A 20,323-nucleotide genomic window follows, 5' to 3' on the forward strand; every position below is an offset into this window, starting at 1 on the left:
TTAAATGACTGTAGAAGGAAGAACAAATGTGAGAACACTGCAAAAATGAAAAGGGTACAAGGAAAAGGGAACATGAAGTCAGTCAGGGAAGGCTTCCTGGAGGAGGCCATTTTCATGTTTGAAGGCAAGTGGGGAAGACAGCAGGAGAGGGCTTAACTCTTAGTCATGATGCAATTATCCTAAGCTTACTGAAGTTCCTTGTGCCCAGAGTTCAAAAGCTACTAAATGGCACTGGCACAGCCTGGGGTTAGGGAGAGTCACATCTATCTCCTTATGCCCAGTTCTATCTCCTTAGTGCTAGAGAGGGAAGGATGAGAAGCAGATAAGCATAATGTGGTGGGGAGGGGACAGAAGGGGAGCCCCCAGAGATTCTCAAACAGCTCGCCTCTGCCACAGGGGGAGCCTAATAGTGGATAAAATAGGAAGGTTAAATGCCCAGGCCTTAGGGTCAAGCAGACCCCAATTGGAATCGGGCTTCACCACTTACTAGTTACATGGTCTCAGCAATGTCACTTTACCTCTGTCCCAATTCCCTTGCATATTCAGAGAAATGGCCTCCAAGTACCCAGTCAAGGGCTTAGTGAAAAAAAAACAAAACAAAAAAACACAAAAAACACACATGCCCATTGTATTTCCATAGTGCCTGGCCCGCTACAAATGGGTGAAAGGACTAGATACCGAAGGTACAGAAGTTTCAATGCCAACCACTCCCAATCCTGCAGTCACTGGGCACAAGTGCCCAGTAGGGTTGGGGCTAGCAGGTCAAGTCCATGATGCAATCACAGCTTCCTGCTAAGAGGTGAACCATGACCCTTAGGAAATAGAAAAACAGCCCATTAACAAGCAGTACAAAACAAAACCTCGGTGAACTTTTATTTCTCATTATACAGAACTGGTAGCAAAGCCAAAGACTTCTGCACTTGAACACTGAATACCCCTCCCCATCCACGCACAGAACACTTCCAGTCATCATGTCCTCTCTCGACTCCAAACCCAGGCTGGGGCCTCTCCCCTCCTGCCCAGCTTCACTGCAGGGAGGGCTGTGAGGCCTGAGGGTGCCAGTCGCTTCCCCATGCCTGCATGGGTATGAAATGCGGCACACTGACCAGGCTCCTCTCCTGCCCCGCCCCAGCGAGGAGGGTCAGAGCAAGCAGCAGCTTGGCCCTTGCCTTTCTTCAGGCCCCTCCTCACCGGTCAGAGAGGAGGCACACACTGCCGGAGAAGGGCAAGGGAAGTCGTAATTCACAGCTTGTTTGCCATAGAAAGTGCCTGGGGTCAGTCCTTGGCTGCTCCTGCCTCCAAGTAATCCACCTAAAACTGAGGAGAGGGGACAGAATCTGGGTGGGCCTTGGAAGGCAGCCAGGAGACTGACTGCAAGAGGGGGAGTCCCCGGAGGACCTTCAAAATCCTGCACGATGTGCAGTTCACTGCTGGCAGGTTGGCCTGAGAAACCCAGAGTGAAGACTCAGGCATGAAAAGTATCCCCTCCCCTTAGACTGAAACGGAGGAAATCGGGGTCAAGGAGGTTTGGCAACATAGCCATGGTCACCTGGCCAGGGGCAGCGCCCGAACAACCCTGGGGTCTCCAAGCTCTCCCACTGCGCCATGTGCCACCTAGAAAGGATCGAGTTTTTGGCAAATATCTGCAGTAGAGCTCAGGACACAGGAGCAGTGCAGGCTCCGGGGAGAACAGATTGCCCCCGTCCTCCTGCTCACACCTTTAGAGGTGAGGCCCTGGAGAGGTTTGGACTTCATCCATAAAGGACCAAAATACAGAGAATTTATAACCTAATACTCCCTACACTTCAAAAGGCAAAGTGACCAACAAAGCTACTCAAATTCTCTAGAGATCATCTACTTTTTGGATGTGCTTGGTCTCTTCTCCTGGGGCCTCACACCACCAGGTGTGGGAGAAAAGGGTGGGAGGTCAGAGGAGATCAAAGCAAATGAAACAGGATTGGGGCCACCAGGAAACAAGGGGCCTTCAGGCTGCCCAACTGAACAGGTTTTTGGGGAGCCGGATGCACAGACCAGCTGTGACCCTGACTTTCACATTGACGGGTTAATGGCAGGTGAGAGGTAATGGAATTGGAATGATGGAGGAAAAGGAAAGCTGCTTGGAGTGTCAGTCCCCGGAGGTGTTCGCCCCTCTCCCTCAGGGGCCAGCCGGGGCCCTTTCCAGTCCAGGAAGGCCACAGTGCTTGTGGTGGGCCCAACCTGGAGGTACATAAATCCGCACTCAGCCCATCTTACTTCCTGTGCCTTCTGCCTCTGGGTTCCGGGGTAGGAAGAGGGCATGGCCCCTGGGGATCTGCTAGTCCTCTTCCAGCTCCCAGGGCCAGAGCTGAGATCCCAGAGATCCTGTCCATTCCAGTGAGAAACTGTAGGGTGTGGCTTGGGGGCTGCACCTCACACAAAAGCCCACCCCCACAGTGTGGCGGGTGGGCGTGGGACAGAAAGGGATCGGGTCTGTCTCCAGACAGAAAAGTTCTTGCAGAGAGGAGGATGCCTCGAGAGTTAGCTGCTCCGGGCCCAGGTCCTGTGTGGGAGTCAGGTCATGTAGCGGGTGATGGCACGGAGGGCATAGAGCAGGGCGGCTTGCATGCGGGCCTCCAGGAGCAGCAAGTTCACGTGGACCTGGGGCACAGGGGAGGGCTTGTCAGCAAATGATGTCCGTCCTCGCCGTCCCCATCCCTCCCACCTTGCCGCCATCCCTGACCACTCATCTCATCCTTCTATTACCTAAGACTCTGAGCGATTTGGGGCAAGGACTGCTCAGGAATTTCAAGCAAATTCATCTTTGTTGTGACTAATCTCTTTATCTCCCAAAGCTAAAGTAAGAGCTACCACTGAGCACCTGTTTGGGATTGGAGATTTACATTCATTTTCCCATCTCATCCTCCCAGCAATCGAGATGCAGGTACTGTACTTTCCGGCGTATAAGACGACTGGGTGTATAAGATTTTCCTGGGTTAAAAAGTCATTTTATATGCCGGAAAATAAGGTATATTGGGCTATATTGATGGGATTAGATATAATGGATTAGATATATTGAACTACCGTATTTTCTGGCGTATAAAATGACTTTTTAACCCAGGAAAATCTTATACGCCCAGTCGTCTTATACGCCGGAAAGTACGGTAGTGTTTATTCCCATTGTCAAAATAAAAAAGCTTGAGGAGGCAGAGTAACTCGCCCAAGGTTCTACTTCTACTGAGTGACAGTGTTATGATTTCAACCCAGATCCTGCTGGCTGCCATGGAGGACCCTGCAAAGCACATTCCCATCTTATGGGTGAATCAGTCTGAAATCACTTCATGGAGTAGTACTTAAACCCAGTACAATACACCCAGGTATCCTACCTGGCAGGACAGACTCAGTCTGGGGTACCTCGTTGGGTCGACCCCTTGCCCTCTCCACTGGCCAGGCTTACCCAGTTCCACCCTGCCTCCGTACCTTCTCTGAGTGGCGGAAGTGCCTCCAGAAGAGCCTGTACATTCTCCGGGTGGTCTTCTCCGGGTAGCAGGCCACTGTCTTGATATAGACCTTGAGGTTCCGCTCCAGGAGCTGGTTCACCTCCCCGTAGTCATAGTCATCATACCTAGATGGAAAGGCCCAACAGCATCACTCACCCTCCGCTTCCAGAACTAGCCCCTCTCTTCCAGCCCCACCCTATGAAAGGAGGAACAGAGAGCAGCAAGAAAAGGCAGAAGGGGGGAAGCAACTAGAAGCTTGGTTCCTCTTAGGAAAATAGCTGATGTCATATATCACAGACCAAGGAATGAATAGAGAATAAGCATGCTTTATTTGGTATCAACTATGTACCATGTGAACATATACTCAAGGAATCCTTAAAACAACTGTACACTACTGTATATAGAACTATTACATACAGTATACTGTATTCATCAGCCTCGTTTTATAGATGAAACTGAGATTCAGAGAAGTAAAGTCACTTGTCCTAGGCCACACAGGTGGGAACGGGATTCAAACCCAGCTCTACCTGGCTCCAAGGTCATATTTACTACTTTGCAGTAAAGGCCATGGAAGTTGGGACAGGAGGTGAGTGCAAGTATTTACCCTGGAGAAGGAAGGTGGGAAGGGCAAAGGGGAGCTGGTACTCATTTTATAGATGGGCAAACTAAGGCCCGGAGAAGACAATTAAGTTGTTCAAGTCAAAGAGCTGGTTGGTGAGCAGTCCAGAAGCTACTTTATCATTCGCCAGTCCTGTGAGCCAGTGAGTCATCTCAAATCCGTGTGGATGGGAAAGACGGGTTAAAAACGGGAAGACAGAGTCAGCAGACAAAGGTGCCAGGTCAGGGATCATGTTGGAGAATGGAGGACCCTGGGCCTGAGAGCTGGGCAGGAGCCAGCCTGTGCCGAGCCATCCTTGGTCTCCTGAGCTAGAAACCTGACAATGACCAGCGGGATGGAAGCCAATTAAGTACAACTCAGCCCACCCAGTGAAATGTGATTCACAGTTAGGAATACATGGAAACTCACATTTATGCCCTTTTAAAAACTGGGGGATTTTTTTTTTAATGCTTGAATTAAACTGTTAAATGAGAAAAGTGAGAAAAGAATCATGGTTCACTAAAATATGCTCATGTCTGATTAAGTAAAATAAGTGACACATACGCAAGAAAATATTGTTTTCATAAAATTATATGTATGTTTTGGTTATTTGTGCATGGAAAACAGACAGGAAGGAAATACTTGACAAGAAGAAGAAAGGATGGTTATCATGTATAGTTTTTATTTTCTTCTTTTTGCTATATTTTCTAAATTTACTAAAAATTAGGCTGCATCTCTTTACAAGCATCAAATATATATATATATATATATATTTAAATGAAATTATAATTTCAACTATTCAAAACCAACTACGTAAGAAAGAAAAGAAGCAATATAGAAAAATGTCACAGCCCAGCCTGCGTGGATCGGTGATGAGCATCGACCTATGAACCAGGTCATGGTTTGATTCCTGGTCAGTGAGGGGCGTGCAGGAGGCAGCCGATCAATAATTCTCTCTCATCACTGGTATTTCTCCCTCTCTCTCTCAGATTATATATATACAGTTATCTCTATGGAGTGGGATTAAAGTGTTTCATGTATAAGGTTCAAACAGTAAGCACATTTATTATCTTTTGTAATCAGCAAAGAAAAAAATCTGCTTTGAAAAATAGCATAGGCAGGAAGAAAGGAAAAAAAAAAAAAGAAAAAGGAAACCACTGTGAGTGCAGACTGAGGACTTGCAGTGCACACATGCCCTGGATGAGGAGACGTGTGCTTACCTGATGCCGAAGACGCAGTGGATGTAGTTCCAGATGGCCCTGCGGAGCATGGAGGTGTCCACTCCGCTGTGCATGGCCATGGTGTTGTAGGTGAGGCTATAGGCTGCCTGGAACTTCTCATCGAGCAGCTGCCCACCCTCCGGGTAAAGCCTCTGGATCAGGGAGTAGCCATGGTCTTCCCAGGTATAATCCTGAGAAATGTGGGAAGGGGTCAATAAATGGCCCAAGGCTGGCCGGAGAGACCCCATCCTCTGGAACACACCTCCCCACCCCACAAATCTAAGCTACTGCTTAGTCTGGGCCGGAGAAGCCAAGAGGGATGCACTTAGGGCACAGATGGGTCCCTTCATGATCCCACTTCCCTCAAGGGAGAGAAGGTACCCAACTCTAATCACTCAGATCATCCACCACCCCTTGACTGTAAATCAGGAGCAATGCCAAGATCAGTGGGGAGAGCCCACCTGGGCACGGAAGGTAGGAGGCGCCTGAGTCCCTCGCCGGGTGAAGTCCTCATATCCGAAAGTGGGGTCTTCTACGAAGCACAGCATGTCTGGGTGTGGCGAGGACTCCAGGATGTCAGCTGAGAATATCAGAAAGAGATCACAGTGAGGCCAAGGCACGGAGCACAGCGATCTTCACTCCCGAGTAATCATCAATGTGGGGCCAGGCAACGCAGGGTCTAAGGCCAGAGAAAGCCCCTCCCTCCCGTGAGTGGAACCAGGATTCCAACGGGAGGAGGCGAACCAGGCCCGGGGCGGAGGCCCCAGTAGTAACAACAGGCACAGCAGTAGTAGTTATTTATGGAGCCACGCGTCCTGGGCCGGGCTCCGTGTGAAGAGCTTTGCTTTTCGTGTTCCGTTTACCCTGCACATCAGTCCTTTCCGTGTGAGGAGACAGGCCCCCGGGCAGGAAGTGACGTATTAGTGGTCACTCCGACAGGAAGCCTAACACAGGCCAGATTCAAACTCAGGTCTGACCCCAAAATACAAGAGATGCAGTACACAGAGGTGCCTACTCCTCCACAGAGATGGCAGAAGAAGGGGGCAGGCCCTGGAACCTGGACGCCTGTGATCCCGTACCCGAGGGGGTCACCAGTAGGCTCTCCGACTTCTCCAGCTCGAAGCGGCTCTCCATCTCTTCCTGAGACGCTCCCTCATCCCGCAACAGGCTCTCCTGCAGCTGCCTCATGCGTTCCATCAAAGCCTCCACGTCGCGGGCAGCCTCGAAGCCCTGCAGGGGGCACCCACAGATGACCATCTACTCCGCTCTCGGCCACCCCAAGAAATTCCACACATCTTTCCCACATGCCAGGCCTTTCTGAACCGGCAGCTCATGGTCTATGCTTCCCCAAGGGAAGTTTAAGAAGCTACAGAATCAGCCCTGGCCCAGCTAGCTCATTTGGTTAGAGCGTCACCCTGATACACCAAGGTTGTGGGTCTGACCCCTGGTCAGGGTACATACAAGAATCAACCAATGAATGCATAAATAAGTGAAACAACAAATGCATGTTCCTCTCTCTCTGTCTCAAATCAAGCAAGAATTTAAAAAACACAAAACTACAGAACAGACATGCACAGACATGTCTTCTCTGAGCATCAACTGCCCTCACAGGTAAGGGACTTTTAAAATACCTGTATTTTCGTATTAAAACAAACAAGGCCACCTTACAGAATAAGAAACAAACTTTGTATTTTGAAAGTGGTAAAACCCAGGAGACTTTAAGTCTTGGAGCTACATGTTGAGGGGCCAGTGACATGGTTATTTCATCTAGTCCTCACAACTCATTATGAAGTAGTGGTCTTTATCCTCATTGTAGAGATGAGGAAGTGGAACTTCAAAGTCAAATAACTTCTCCAAGGCTTATCACTGTGAGGCAGTGAAGCAGTGGCTTCTGTCCAGGGATGACAGGCCATGCCAGCTTCCTCTCCCACCCAAACCCGGGCCAGTGACTTACCCCAGAATTGTTCAGTGAGTCTCTGCTGGGGGGGCTGCTTTGCTCGCTAGGGGGTGAAGGTGCCTGGGGTACCGGGCTGCCCTCCGGGTCCCCCTCAGGGAGGATGCCACAGCCAAACACGAAGGAGGCCAGTGAGTGACAGTGGGTGAGCAGGACCAGGGCCTGGATGAGCTCAGCCAGGGACCAGCTATGCTCACCCGTCTTCAGCAAGGCCTGGAGAGGAAAGAAGGCCAGACGTGCTCAGTGCCTGCCCCCGGGCTAGCTGCCATACCCCAGCCCGGCCCCTGTGCTGCCTCGGGGACCTGCCCCTCTACCCGCTGTACCTGGATATGCTCCTTGGTGATGAGCCATGGGCGATGTGCCAGCAACTTGTTGATCTCATTAAGCTTGCGCAATTTCTTAGGGGCCCGGTGGAGGCCAAGCAGCCACTCAGGGTCACCGCCAGTCTGCAGAAACTCGGCCATGTGGGAGCCCACCAGGTAGGAACACTGGTGGCGGGCAGCAGCCTATGGAGGTAAGGGCACATACAGCAGCGTGAGCTTAGGTCATGCTATTCTTTCTGTGCCCTATTCGGCGTGAGTACCCCATGGAAGGTGACATCATAGACCTCATTGTTGCCGAGAGGCAGGAAATTTGGGTTCTAACCCCAGCTCTGCCACTGGCTTGTTGTGACCTTGGGCAGGTCATTTACTCCTTTATGCCTCAGTCTCCCAAGCTGTGGAGCAGGCACTAAAGATGCCTCTTTTCTAAAATTCTATAGTCAAATAAAGCCAGGGCTTTCCTCTCCTCCTCCTCATCTATGGAATCAGTTCAGAAAGTCCCCAGCAAAGAGATTTGCGGACTGAACCCCCCGCCATGTGGCCACCCCCAGGAGAGTCAGGGTCAGACAGGCTCACCATGATGGCAATGTAGTGGCGCCAGGAGCTGGCCAGGGGCCCATCTGTGTGCAGCAGTAGGTAGTGCAGGCGCCAGAATCTGCTAAGGTAGTCGGGGTGCAGGCCCATCACCACTGCCAGGTTGTCCACACGCCCACAGGACATCAGTGCCTCCAGCCCCAGGTTCTGCTCGAGGCTCTCAGCTCCCTCCTGTAGGACCTGCCAAGCAAAGGTGAGGAGAGGATGGGTTCCCCTCCCGTCCTTCCCCGAAAAGAGACCAACACATTCATCACAGTGGGATTATAATAGCAAGAAACTGAAAACAACCATGTCCCAAAAGAGAGTAAGAGAGTAAAAGGTATTTCATTAAGTGATCAAATACTTACCAGATACCTTGTATAGTAATAACCAATACTTTTATAATGCTTACAAGGTGCCAAGCACTGTTGGAGCACTTTCTATGTATTTACTCATTTAATTCTTACAAGTATGCGATAATTCTATTCTCCATTTTCAGATAGAAAAACTCAGGCACAGAGATGAAAATACAGTTTTACGGCCTTCATGGAGCTCCTGTTTTAACAGTGCAAAACCGTACAGCCCTGGGAAGTGGGTGCAAAATAGCGGACACTTCCCGAGTGCTGTGTTCATGCCGGGGCTGAGTTTAGAGCGTCCCCTGCCTTATCTCATTGATTTTCCCCCATTCTCTTGTGAGGTGAATACTACTTTCCCTCCACTGACAGATGAGGAAATCAAGGCCCAGAGAGGTTTCATTCCTTGCTCAAGGTTACAGATCTAGTAAATGACAAAACCAGGATTCAAATCCAGATTAACCCCAAAGCCTATTTCTTTTCTTTATTATAAAAGAGGAGTGGTTCTTTCTTTTTGGATTTCTGAGAAAAATGGAGAGAGAGAGAGAGAGAGAGAGAGAGAGAGAGAGAGAGAGAGAGAGAGAGAGAGAGAAGAGAGAGAGAGAGAAAGAGAGAGAGAGAGAGAGAGAGAGAGAGAGAGAGAGAGAGAGAGAGAGAAAGGAAGGACCATCAATAATGAGAGAGATCAGCTGCCTCCCACACGCCCCCCACTGGGGATTGAGCCCACAACCGAGGCATGTGCCCTTGACTGGAATTGAACCTGGGACCCCTCAGTCTGCAGGCCAACACTCTATCCACTGAGCCAAACTGGCTAGGGCAGGAGTGGTTATTTCTAAATGAAAATATAAAATACAAGCGCAACACTTGAGCTTCATGTTCTGGGCTGCACACATGAATAACTAGCTAGTGGGTGTTTATTTTCCATTTACAAAGGGTGGAGGGAACTGGGGGCTTAGACATTTGTTAACAGTTCATTAACTACTTGGCCTACATGTTTAGGAGAGAAAAGAGGACAAGGAAACAAACAGTTGTTTCCAAAGAAAAAGAAGAAAACTATTATTTAAAAAATGTTCTGTGCATGTGCTTTGAGGGCACCCCCACACACCAACTCCACACTAGAATGTCAGTTCCATGATGGCAAGGATTTTTGTCTGTCTTATTATCTGTGGTATCCCCAGCACCCAGGACAGTACCTGACACAGATTAATCATCCAATAGCTATCTGTTAAAAACATGGGGGAAAAAAGAATGGATGATCTGACTCAGTAAATGAAAGAGGTCTCTGTTGTAGTAAGTGAGAAAACAGAACGAAACAATAAACTCCCCCCAAAAACATGCTGTAAACTATGACCTTGGTTCTGTATGGGGGAAAAAAAAAACAAAAAAAAAACGCCAGAAAACAATGGCAAATGGTTAAGTAACACTGATTACTTCGCAGGGGAGAAGGAGATTCTGAAACATTGGAAACATTTTTTATAATGAACATTTACTTCTGAAGTAAAATAAAACTTTAATATATGCACAGTCAAGAATGAGAAAATAAACACAGATGGTTCTATCTTCTTGAGGAAAAGCAGGCCTTGTTCTGGGAATCAAAAGTTTGTTCATGACCTAGCTGCATTATTACCACTGTATCTCTTTGAGCCCGTTTCTTCCCAGCAAAATGGGGTTAATTTGCCTGCTTCCTAGAGCTGTTCTATAGGTTAAATGAGTCAGGAACCTGAAGGGATAGTTTCAAAACTGCTATTTCAAGAGACACCAACTCAGTGTTCCATGTCCCTTCTTCCCAGCGACCAACAATTCCTAACCCCTTCCAAGCTTACCTCCTCCACTGGGATGAAGGCGCTGGGTCCTCGAGGGCCTCCCCGAGCCCACCTCATCCTCTGCTCCTAGAAGGAAACACATCATGGTTAGTTGGAGGTAAAAGAGAGGACTAAAAGGGAAGTTCTCTCTCTAGTTTTCTCTTCCTACCCAAGGGGCTACAGTGAACTTTGAAAACCTCCTTTCTGGTGCAACCTGCATAGAGGAGTCATGTGGGAGATATACACCTGTTAGGTGGGTGGAGAGAGAGCAAACAAGAGAGAGGGCTCGCCCCACAGGCTTAGCTCTTCAGAAACTGGGCAGGGACTGGGGAGCCCCAGTACTGGGTAGGGAGGGCCTGGGAAAGGGGACTACACAGCCACCATACTGCACATCTCCAGGAGACCACCTTCCGGCAGCCCTGGAGAATCCATGCAAGAACCCCCTCATTTACATCCTGAAGCCCGGTTACCCTAGATTCCCAGGATGCAGCTGCAGTCTCTCTCAAATTGTCATTTCTTCATCCCTCCCGCCATCACCACCTTATAGACCACTACCATCTCTTGTCTGGACTACCAACCACAGCCTGACCAATGGTCTCCCTGCCCCATCCTACCCATTCCTCTACCAAATTAACAAAAAAATAATGAATAAAACATGCCCCCTGAGCACCAACTCTAGGAGCAGGAGCAGATTTAGTGAGTATGTGACCTTGGTGGTTTCTAAAGAGGGCAACCTTTCTACAGCCAGAGTAAACTTTATGTGCAAATCTGATCAACTGGCTTAAAACTCTGCCTCCGCTCCCTTAGCCTTTGAGATAAATGAGAGGGACGCGGGCCCACTGTCCTCCCACTCGTCATTCCTTTGGCAGAGCTAACTTTCAGTCTTCCAGGGCCTGGGAAACTTCTTTCAGACCCTCCTCTGTGACCCACAATTCCCAGTGCTTTGCTTCTGACAACATTGTCTTCTGCTTGTCTGAATGAGGTCTCCCTACTGCCACGTCACATTTTGTGGAGAGCGGGGCCAGGTCATTCATACTAGCTATGAATTAAGAACACAAAGAAAGCACAGAGGCTTCAATTGGCCTGCAGACTGAAGGGTCCCGGGTATGATTCCAGTCAAGGGCATGTACCTCGGTTGCAGGCTCAGACCCCAGCCCTGGTCGGGGTGCGTGTGGGAGGCAACCAATTGATGTGTCTCTCACATCAACAGTTTCTCTCTCTCTGTCTCTCCCCCTCCCCTTCATTCTCTCTAAAACTCAATGGAAAAATATCGAGTGAGGATTTAAGAGAGAGAGAGAGAGAGAGAGAGAGAGAGAGAGAGAGAGAGAGAGAGAGATTACCCGAAGCAGTTATACCTCCACTGGACAGAAACAGAAATAACTCTCCCCATCTCATTAAAATCCAGACTTATTACCAATGGACCCACCTGCCCAGGAACTAAATATTATAACTGCACCTTCCTTCTCAGATGGCAACCCCCACCCTGAGGAAGGAAGAGTCGGGGGCTCTGAAAGAGGACAAAGGAAAGAACAATGGGACCTGGAAGTCCCCGATGTGAATAATTCTGCCACTAACTTGCTGTGTGCCTCTGAGAAAGGAACCTAAACTCTCTGGGCCTTAAGCTGGGACAAAGAAGAGAGTTGGGCTGATTACTCAGGTCCCTTTCAGCCCACACTTCTGGGAGCTACCAGGCCAGGCGGGTCCCAGTCTAGCATGGAAACCACCAGAAGCCCCAAGCACTCCTGTTCCAGCTTCCCCTCCTCCCTCACCAGAGAGAAAGCCTAACAGCTCTGTGTGGGAGATAAGAATTGCTGACTCCACAAAAAGGGCCTCCCCCTCAGGGGATGTGAGGACAGAGAGAAAACCACAGCCAGGTGGGGTGGGGCGGGGCAGGGCAGGGTGGAACTGGGGTTTGGGGGCTGGGGGCATAGAGGGCCCCCTTAGAGTGCTAGCAAGGTACAGGGAACAGCCTTGGGAGCCCCATTTCACTCGAAGGTCTGCCCCATGAGCTGTCAAGGAAAGGAACCTGTGGGTCTGAAGTGATAAGTCTGGATCCAACAACGTTTTCAGCCGATGGTGAGGAGGATGGTAATGGAGTACAGTAAAAGACAGGGGCTCTGACAACAACTGCCTAGGCTCCAATGACATCTCCACCCTCTGCTGCCTACGTGAGCCTCAGTTTCCTCAACAAATAATGGGGCTAATAGTACCTACTTTTACTGGGTAGTCATAAGGATTTAATGAGATAATGCCCTTACCTCAGTACCTCTATCACAGTAAGCACTTAATAGAAATCAGCTATCATTAACCTCGTTGTTTTTTCAAACAATGGCATCTCAACCCTAGCAGTACTTTAGAATCCATTTGAAAGCTTTTAAAAAAATACCAGTGCGCCCTAGCCGGTTTGGCTCAGTGAATAAATATCAGCCTGTGAGCCAAAGGGTCCCGGTTTGATTCTGGTCAAGGGCACGTACCTTGGTTGCAGGCTCCTTTCCGGCCCGGACCCAGGCCTGGTGCATGCAGGAGGCAACCAATAGATGTGTTTCTCTCACATCAATGTTTCTCTCTGTCTTTCCCTCTCTCTTCCACTCTCTCTAAAAATCAATGGAAAAATATCCTCAGGTGAAGATGAACAACAACAACAACATATATATATATATGCAAGGCCCCACCTCCAGCAATTCTAATTTAATTGGGTGGGCACAGCATAGTTTATAGCCAGGGTGTGTAAGGCAGTGGGCTAAGAGCTTTCCAGGTGGAGCCAAAATTAATCTGTGCATTCAACAAATGTTTTTGATGACTACATTTCAGGTAGCAACAGTACAGGAGTAAAAAAACAAAGTCTCAGCCTTCACAGAATTTACAATCTAATAGAGAAAGGCAAATAAACAAATTACAAGAAGGATTTCAAATCATAGATTATATGAAGTAAATTAAATAAAGCAATGATGGGGTGGGGGTGGGTGATATGCAATATTGTAGGCTGAGTAGACAGAGAAAACCACTGAGCCAAGACGAGGTAACTTTTGAGTTGATATCTAAATATCAAATATCTAAATGAATTGATTAGGCAGCAGGGCCAGCATTCCACTCAGAGGGAACAGAAATTGCAAAGCTTTGAAGGCAAGACCAAGCAGAGTCTAACCCGGAGCTCTGACACTAGGAATGCTTCTCTCACCTTGACACCCAGAACTTCAGAGGAAGCAGACAGGGCAGGAGATGCCAAGAGATGATGCCTCCAAATTAGCTCTCCCCTATTCCCTGAGACAGGAAGTCAATAATCATAAGGGTAGATAACAACCGTGATTACCATTGGCTAAGCATGTATGTCACATGCACTTTAAGGCAGGAACTACTACTACTACCAGGGTGCCTATTCTACAGATGAGGAGTAAGGCTCAGAGAAATAGTCACTTTTAGTCACTCAGCCAAGGAGCTAGCAAAGTTGGGATCCAAACCAGGTTTCTTCAACAGCAGACACTATTCCCATTCTCTAAACTTCTCAAGGTCTCAACAGCCCCAAGGCTTTGCACCTGGGGTTCACCAGGATTGAGGAGCTCCTTCTCCCTGCCCACATCCCCAGAAATCCAGTACCCCCAATCACAGCACCTGTCATACTGCGTCGTTTCTTACCTTGAGGGTGCACACTGGAAATAGTTCCCTGTTCTTAACCCCAGGGTCTAGCACAGAGCAGTCCAACAGAACTTTCGGCAATGAAGGAATAGTCTATCTGCATGCCAAAGATGGTAGCCCCTAGCCATGGGGGCTGAGCATTTGAAGTGTCACTAGTGCAACTGAAACCTGAATTTTAATTTTTAAAACAATTATCAAAACTTAAATAGCACCAAAACCGGTGTGGCTCAGTGGATAGAGCGTCGGCCTGCGGACTGAAGGGTCCCAGGTTCGATTCCGGTCAAGGGCATGTACCTTGGTTGTGGGCACATCCCCAGTAGGGGGTGTGCAGGAGGCAGCTGATTGATGTTTCTCTCTCATTGATGTTTCTGACTCTCTATCCCTCTCCCTTCCTCTCTGTAAAAAATCAATAAAATATATATTTTTAAAAAAATTAAAAAAAAAAACCCAAAAAACTTAAATAGCCACATGTGGCTAAGGGCTACCATATTAGACAGTGCAGTTTCAGCAAACATGCTAAAGGCAAGATCTCCCCACCCCCAAGTTATAGATTAAAGAAAGGAAACCAGAGGGGGCAGGTGACCTACCAAAGTAACACAGCTAGTAGGGGCAGAGGGAAGATCAACGGTTACTGTTCCTATAGTTCCAACTGACGGGGTCCCTCAGGGCAGCAAGAACACTAACCAGTCAGCCCTCTGGGTGGCCACTCAACGGGAGGGTTTCAGGCAAGTTTTGAAAAGAGGATAACCACCTCAGAGCCCAGTGCCTGGCTCCTAATTTAAGTGCTTGCTAAAGGTTGGTTGTTATATTAGCTTAGGCACTTGTGTACAGTTTCCATCTAATCTTCATCAGTTTTGGTGTGGGGGTGGGGGTCTCTATTTTGCACTTGAGGAAAGATTAAGGTTCCAAAGGTTAAGTACCAGATGACAAGTGGCCAATCTGAGATTTAAACTCAGCCTCTTGGAGTAGCCCCAGCCTTTATTCCTGGTATCCTATGCACAGCTTGCAACCCCAGGACTCAGCTACAGACACCTGCGAAGTCACTCTGCCAGCTGGGAAAGGGCAGAGACTACCCCACCCTCACCCCTACTCCCACCCCCACCCCGTGAGCAGCTGTGGTCTGCTGAACTCAGATACATGCCTGGGCTTACACCTGAGAGGGATACATAGCCAAGCAGCCTGTGACCAGCCTTGGGGGAGGGGAGTGTGCGTGGTGCCTCAAACTTACCCTGGGCGGGGACTGGGCTAAGGGCTTTACACATCTGATCTGGCTGATTTCTCCCAACCATGTGGAGGGAAATAGGTCCTATTATCCCTCCTTCAGAGACAGCTCATGGAAGCTCTTTCTGAGTCCTGGTCCAGACAAGCACAGCTCAGATCGAACTTCAAAGCCTGCACAGTTCACAAGGGTCAGCTCAGCCAAGAGGGGCAAACAGTTACAAGCACTCACTAGGTGCTAAGAACAGTGCTGGGGATGTGGCCTATGCAGTGATTCTAGCCCAGCAAGGGCAACAGACAAGAAATGCCCGATTATACCACTGTCACACTATAATTGGGATAAAAAGCTCCTACAAAGGAGAAGGGGGCCTGGGAGAGGATATGCAGAGGGGCCTTATCTATGGGGGGGGGGGGGGGGGCGGGGAGGCGTCCCTGAGGAAATGATGTTGAGGAAGTGATTCTTGAGCCTAATAGGGCTCTGAACACATACTACCAATACCAGAGTGAAGTGTCTAACGACATAAACCCCTTGAAGGGGTGTGTGAAGTGATGGCAGTTGAGGGGACCATACATGTGGGTCTTCCCTTGGACCCTGGGCTACCAGGCTTTGTAAGTTCCGCACCTTGCTGTCTTCTAAGGAATCCACTTAACGCAGACATCCTCCCAAGGTCCTCTTTGAGAGAAAATATGTAGAAAGGGTTCAGACATCACCCACTTGCCCCTCTCAGACCTGTGGCTTCTTCCATCGAAAGGCCACTCCCCCATAGCTTGCCCAGACCACTTCCCAGGCACTGTCCCTAAGAGGCATGGACCAACTCTCACCTCAGGCAGGGGGGACACCCTCAAACACACCCTGTGAGACACTCTGGGGAAAAGAGATATAAATGGACGATGGCCACATCCTAATAAGAGCCACCATTTCTGACAAGGTTACTGTGTTCCAGGTACTGTGCTTTGGCCTTTGTATTCTCAGCCAATTCTCCCAACAATCCCTCAGAGATACTATCAAATCTGAAAGGAAGATGCAGATCTGAGAAGTGATCACTTGGCCACGTTCACACAGCAAGTGAGTGGGAGGGCTAGTACATGAACTCAGAGCTCTGCCCAGGTGCTCTGATTTTTATTATTACTATTTCTAAGCCTCACCTGAGGATATGCTTAGAGAGAGGGAGAGGGAGAGAAAAATGGATCGGTTGCCTTCCATACATGCCCTGAGATCGAACCCGCCACCCAGGTATGTGCTCAACCAACTGAGCCACTCGGGCCGGGCTAGGTGCTCTTAATAAATATTACGGCCTGGCTGGTGTGGCTCAGTAGGTTGAGCATCGTCCTGTGCACTGAAAGGTTGCCGGTTGATTCCCAGTCAGAGCACATACCTGGGTGGCGGGTTTGATCTTGTCAGGGCACATACAGAAGGCAGCCATTGATGTTTCTCTCTCCCCCTAAAAAATCAATTAAAAGATCTTAAAAAAAAATTACACCAGGTTCTTAAATAACATTGTTTGTTTATATCAATTAGCCTATGGTAAGGTTAGTTTCCTTATGCATCATTTTGCATAAAGTCACAGAACCTATAGACCATGTTAAATGAGGACTTACTGTATTTCCATTTTTAAAAAAATATATATTTTATTGATTTTTTACAGAGAGGAAAGGAGAGGGACAGAGAGCTAGAAACATCGATGAGAGAGAAACATCGACCAGCTGCCTCCTGCACACCCCCTACCGGGGATGTGCCCGCAACCAATGTACATGCCTTGACCGGAATCGAACCCGGGACCTTTCAGTCCGCAGACCGACGCTCTATCCACTGAGCCAAACCGGTTTCGGCTGTATTTCCATTTTTAAAAATATATATTTTTATTTATTTCAGAGAGGAAGGGAAAGGGGGAGAGAGACAGAAACATCAATGATGAGAGAGAATCCTTGATACCAGGCATGTGCCCTGACCGGGAATCGAACTGCGACCTCCTGGTTCATAGGTCGATGCTCAACCACTGAGCCATGCTGGCGGGGCTGTATTTCCACTTTTTCACAAAGAAGGAAACAGACTGAGTGGAATGGCGTGGTCTGAGTCACACAGCTGAGACTGGGCAGAAGCAGGTTTTATTCCTCCACCTGTGGCTCCTAGGCCGTGGTGGGGACGGGTAAACAGAGGAACAGAAGACACAGGACACAAACCATCCACTGTTGGAGCCAGAAACCATGATGCTCAGAGAAGCCCAGCCGTTTCCCCAGGATCACCATTGAGGACTAGCAAGTGTCTGTCTCCCCACCGCAGTAACACACTGGTGCCACTCTCCAGGCCAGGAAACTAAAGAAACAAACAAACTCCCTGCAGGGCCAAGCTCATTCGGGAATCCTGGAGACACCCAGGCCAAAAAAATGAGCTACTCCGGGGTGTTAGTGAAGAAAGCGCCTCCATAGTCCCTCCTGGACCTCAATTTTCTCATCCTGTAAAATGGGACTACAGTATAGCTCACACTAGTATTTTGCTAGTTCAGTCCGGAGGACTCAGAGAAAAGGCAAAACCCGAGCCTGGAATCCAATAGGTGCTTTATACGATGCCCATTATCGAGGGTGGTGGTGAGGGTGGGGGCAGGGGGGTAGGGGAGGCGAATTGTCAGATTAGGCCCAGCCTTACTCCCAGCCTCCCTGCAAAGGGAGTCCCTGCGAAGCAAACTTCTGAGACCTCAGACCCCTTGGCAGGGCACAGCCTAATCCGCGCTTGATGTGGGAGCGATGGCCAGGGGTTTCGCCTTCTCCCCGGAGCTTTGGCCGCCGCCGCCGCCGCGTACCCGGTAGCCGGCCAAGGCCCGGAAGCAACTGCGCCCCCTTCCAAATTGGGGTGCAGGTGGGGCGGGGGACGAGGTCAACCTCCCTTGGCCCGTCCCAGATGCCCCATTCCCCGCGCTGGGGGACCGGAGCGGGAACGCATCCTACCTCGAAAGAGGCGTCCGCCCGCCGGCCCGGCCCGGAGCAGGGAGTCGTCGGGAGGGGGCGGGGAGGAGGAGGGGTCGGGCCGCGGCGGCGGAGATTTGCCCGGACTTGACGACTCCCACGGCCAGAGCCCAAACCCCAGGCAACCTCGAGAAGGCTGTCCTTTCATTGGCCAGGAGTCCGCGGGCGCCCAGGAGGGCTCCGCAACCCCGGGGGAAGGGGAGGGGCGAGGAGGGTCGAGGTTGCCAGTTGATGCAACCCCGCTCCAGGTTTACGCGCTCCACTCCTCCTTCCCGGGCCGGGGGTGGAGGAAGCGAGGGGGGGAGGGGGGCCTGCGCACCGACTCAGCCCAGGCTAGCCCGAAGCTCGGACGAGGCTCGGGGTTCAAGGAAAAAGTGGCGCGGCTCGGCCGCTGCTTACCTCTCCGGCCCCCGGGCTGCCGCTGCCGCCGCCGCCGCCCCGGGAGAACGGCAGGTAGCCCTTCAGCTCCGTGCGGCATTCAGAGTCCGCCACGATCATGGTGTGCGCCAGGACCCGGGCACCGGAGGGGTTTGTGGCCGGACGCACTCAGGAAGCCGGGACCGGGGGCCGCAGGGGAGGTTCTAGAACCCGGGGTGTCTCTCGGGGCTCCAGAACGCTCCCAGAGTCCAGGAACGGCCGCTGCCTCGCTGGACTCTCCTCGCGTCCGGCTCCTGGGGCGGCGAATGGACTCGGGAGCCTGGGGTTGGCCGCGGCGCGCGGGCTTTCACGGCCTGGGGTGCCTCTGAAGTCCGCAGTGGCGAGGGCTGCTGGCGGACGCGGCGCTGCTCGGCATCCCCGCCGCGGAACTGCCAGCGCTCGCAGGGCTCTGACACCAGCAGCGCCTCCAGCCCGCTGCGGTCCCCGGGGGAGGGCGGGGACACAAAAGCCCCACGCCGCAGCCAATCAGATGCCTGTTTCCTAGGGAGGCGGGGCGACACCCTCCTCAGGAGCCGACTGCTCAGCCAATCCGCGCCGGGAAGCGCCCAGGAACTCTGGGAGCTGTAGTCAGCCCCGCACGAATGCTGCAAACTTTTGCAAAAGGGGTTTAGTCAGATTGTTGACAATACCGGACGAGAGTGACAGCCCGGAGAGTCATTACAGCTGCGTGATGAAACGGGACTTCACCGGGGCTGGGCCGTCGAGCCAGGTGTGAAATCCCTCCCAAGTACGTTCTTCAGCTTTTCAGTTCCTGGAGGGACTGGTTTAGGGTTCGGAGAGGTGGTGCTAATTATAGAGCCAGATCTGGGCACACCCCTGTGCCCCTGGTCTCCGGGGGAGGGCTCCGCCCTTAAAATGTATCAGACACAGAGAATCCACCTTATTTGCAGAGTCTCTGGGAAAGCCTTCATTCTTTGAAATGTCCCTGGCAACCCCCAGTCTAACTTCAGTCCCTATTGCTGCAGGTGTCCCCCTACTGCTCCTTTGAGTCTCGGGTCCTTTTTCCATCCCTGCCACCCGGTTCTAGAAACTTTGTGATAAGGCGGTCCACTGGATCTTTTCTCACCTCTCTGGCCACTCCTTCTCTGACTCCTCAATCCTTCCACCCCTGGAACGTGGATGTTTCCCTAGTTTGTTTTTATCCCTCATCTATCCAGACTACTCTCCGTGCTTGATCTCATTCCTTTCCTGGCCTTTAACTCTCCCTTTGGGAGAAAGTCTCTTCCACCAGCCCCTCAGCACCTGTAAGCTGATTTAATCTTCAGCCCCCTTCCCACAGATTCTCTTCCTCACAGTTTTTCTTCAGAGCTCCACTTTTTTTTGTTTCAATTTTAAAACCATTGTTAACTCTGAATAGAGAATCATGGCTGGAGCAAGTGGACTAAATGACCTACAAGGTCCCCTCTGAAACTTCTGAGTCTAGGCTTATGAGTCCAAAGATGACCCTTATGGCTTGGTCTCCTGCCTCCAACTTCTTGGGAGAAGGAAATAAATCTCACCCTCTGCTGAGCTCCCAAGGCACTTGATTTGGATCTCCTTTATAAGACCTATCACTTTCTACCTTGTAGTATAATTTTCTGTGTGCAGGCCTTATCTGACCCTTTTGATTATGAGTTATTTGAAGATAGGGTCCACATCTTTGTCTTCTGCCACATGCCACCTAGCCCAATGTTCTGGCCTTCAAGCCCTTCTTCCAGAAGTTCCCTCTGCAAATCTCTGCCAACTGAAATCCTACCCAGCATTCAATGTCTTCATTCATGTTTGTGGCCTGAATGAA

The 20,323-nt window shown here is 50.3% G+C and overlaps 1 protein-coding gene across 1 annotated transcript; it reads right to left on the bottom strand.

Moving 5' to 3' along the window:
* Positions 1-847: 847 nt before the first annotated feature.
* On the bottom strand, positions 848-18,957 carry SESN2 (sestrin 2). The gene is made up of 10 exons (XM_079778348.1): positions 18,508-18,957; positions 10,318-10,383; positions 8,145-8,342; positions 7,572-7,754; positions 7,249-7,461; positions 6,374-6,524; positions 5,756-5,874; positions 5,295-5,485; positions 3,457-3,601; positions 848-2,637 (listed from the first exon to the last, which is right to left on the bottom strand). The coding sequence occupies exons 1-10, from the start codon at positions 18,604-18,606 to the stop codon at positions 2,551-2,553; spliced, it is 1,452 nt and encodes a 483-aa protein (XP_079634474.1). The 5' UTR covers positions 18,607-18,957; the 3' UTR covers positions 848-2,550.
* Between the last annotated feature and the right edge of the window lie 1,366 nt (positions 18,958-20,323).

Source organism: Cnephaeus nilssonii (assembly GCF_951640355.1).
Source record: "Cnephaeus nilssonii genome assembly, chromosome: 7".
Classification (NCBI taxonomy): Eukaryota; Metazoa; Chordata; class Mammalia; order Chiroptera; family Vespertilionidae; genus Cnephaeus; species Cnephaeus nilssonii.

Excerpts from the sequence above, each read along its gene's own strand:
- SESN2 (XM_079778348.1), bottom strand. The coding sequence starts at position 18,606 with ATGATCGTGGCGGACTCTGAATGCCGCACGGAGCTGAAGGGCTACCTG. Across the intron at positions 5,875-6,373 it reads CCTACTGGTGACCCCCTCGG|CTGACATCCTGGAGTCCTCG; the intron begins GTACGGGATCAC and ends TGATATTCTCAG. Across the intron at positions 2,638-3,456 it reads ACTTCCGCCACTCAGAGAAG|GTCCACGTGAACTTGCTGCT; the intron begins GTACGGAGGCAG and ends CCTGTGCCCCAG.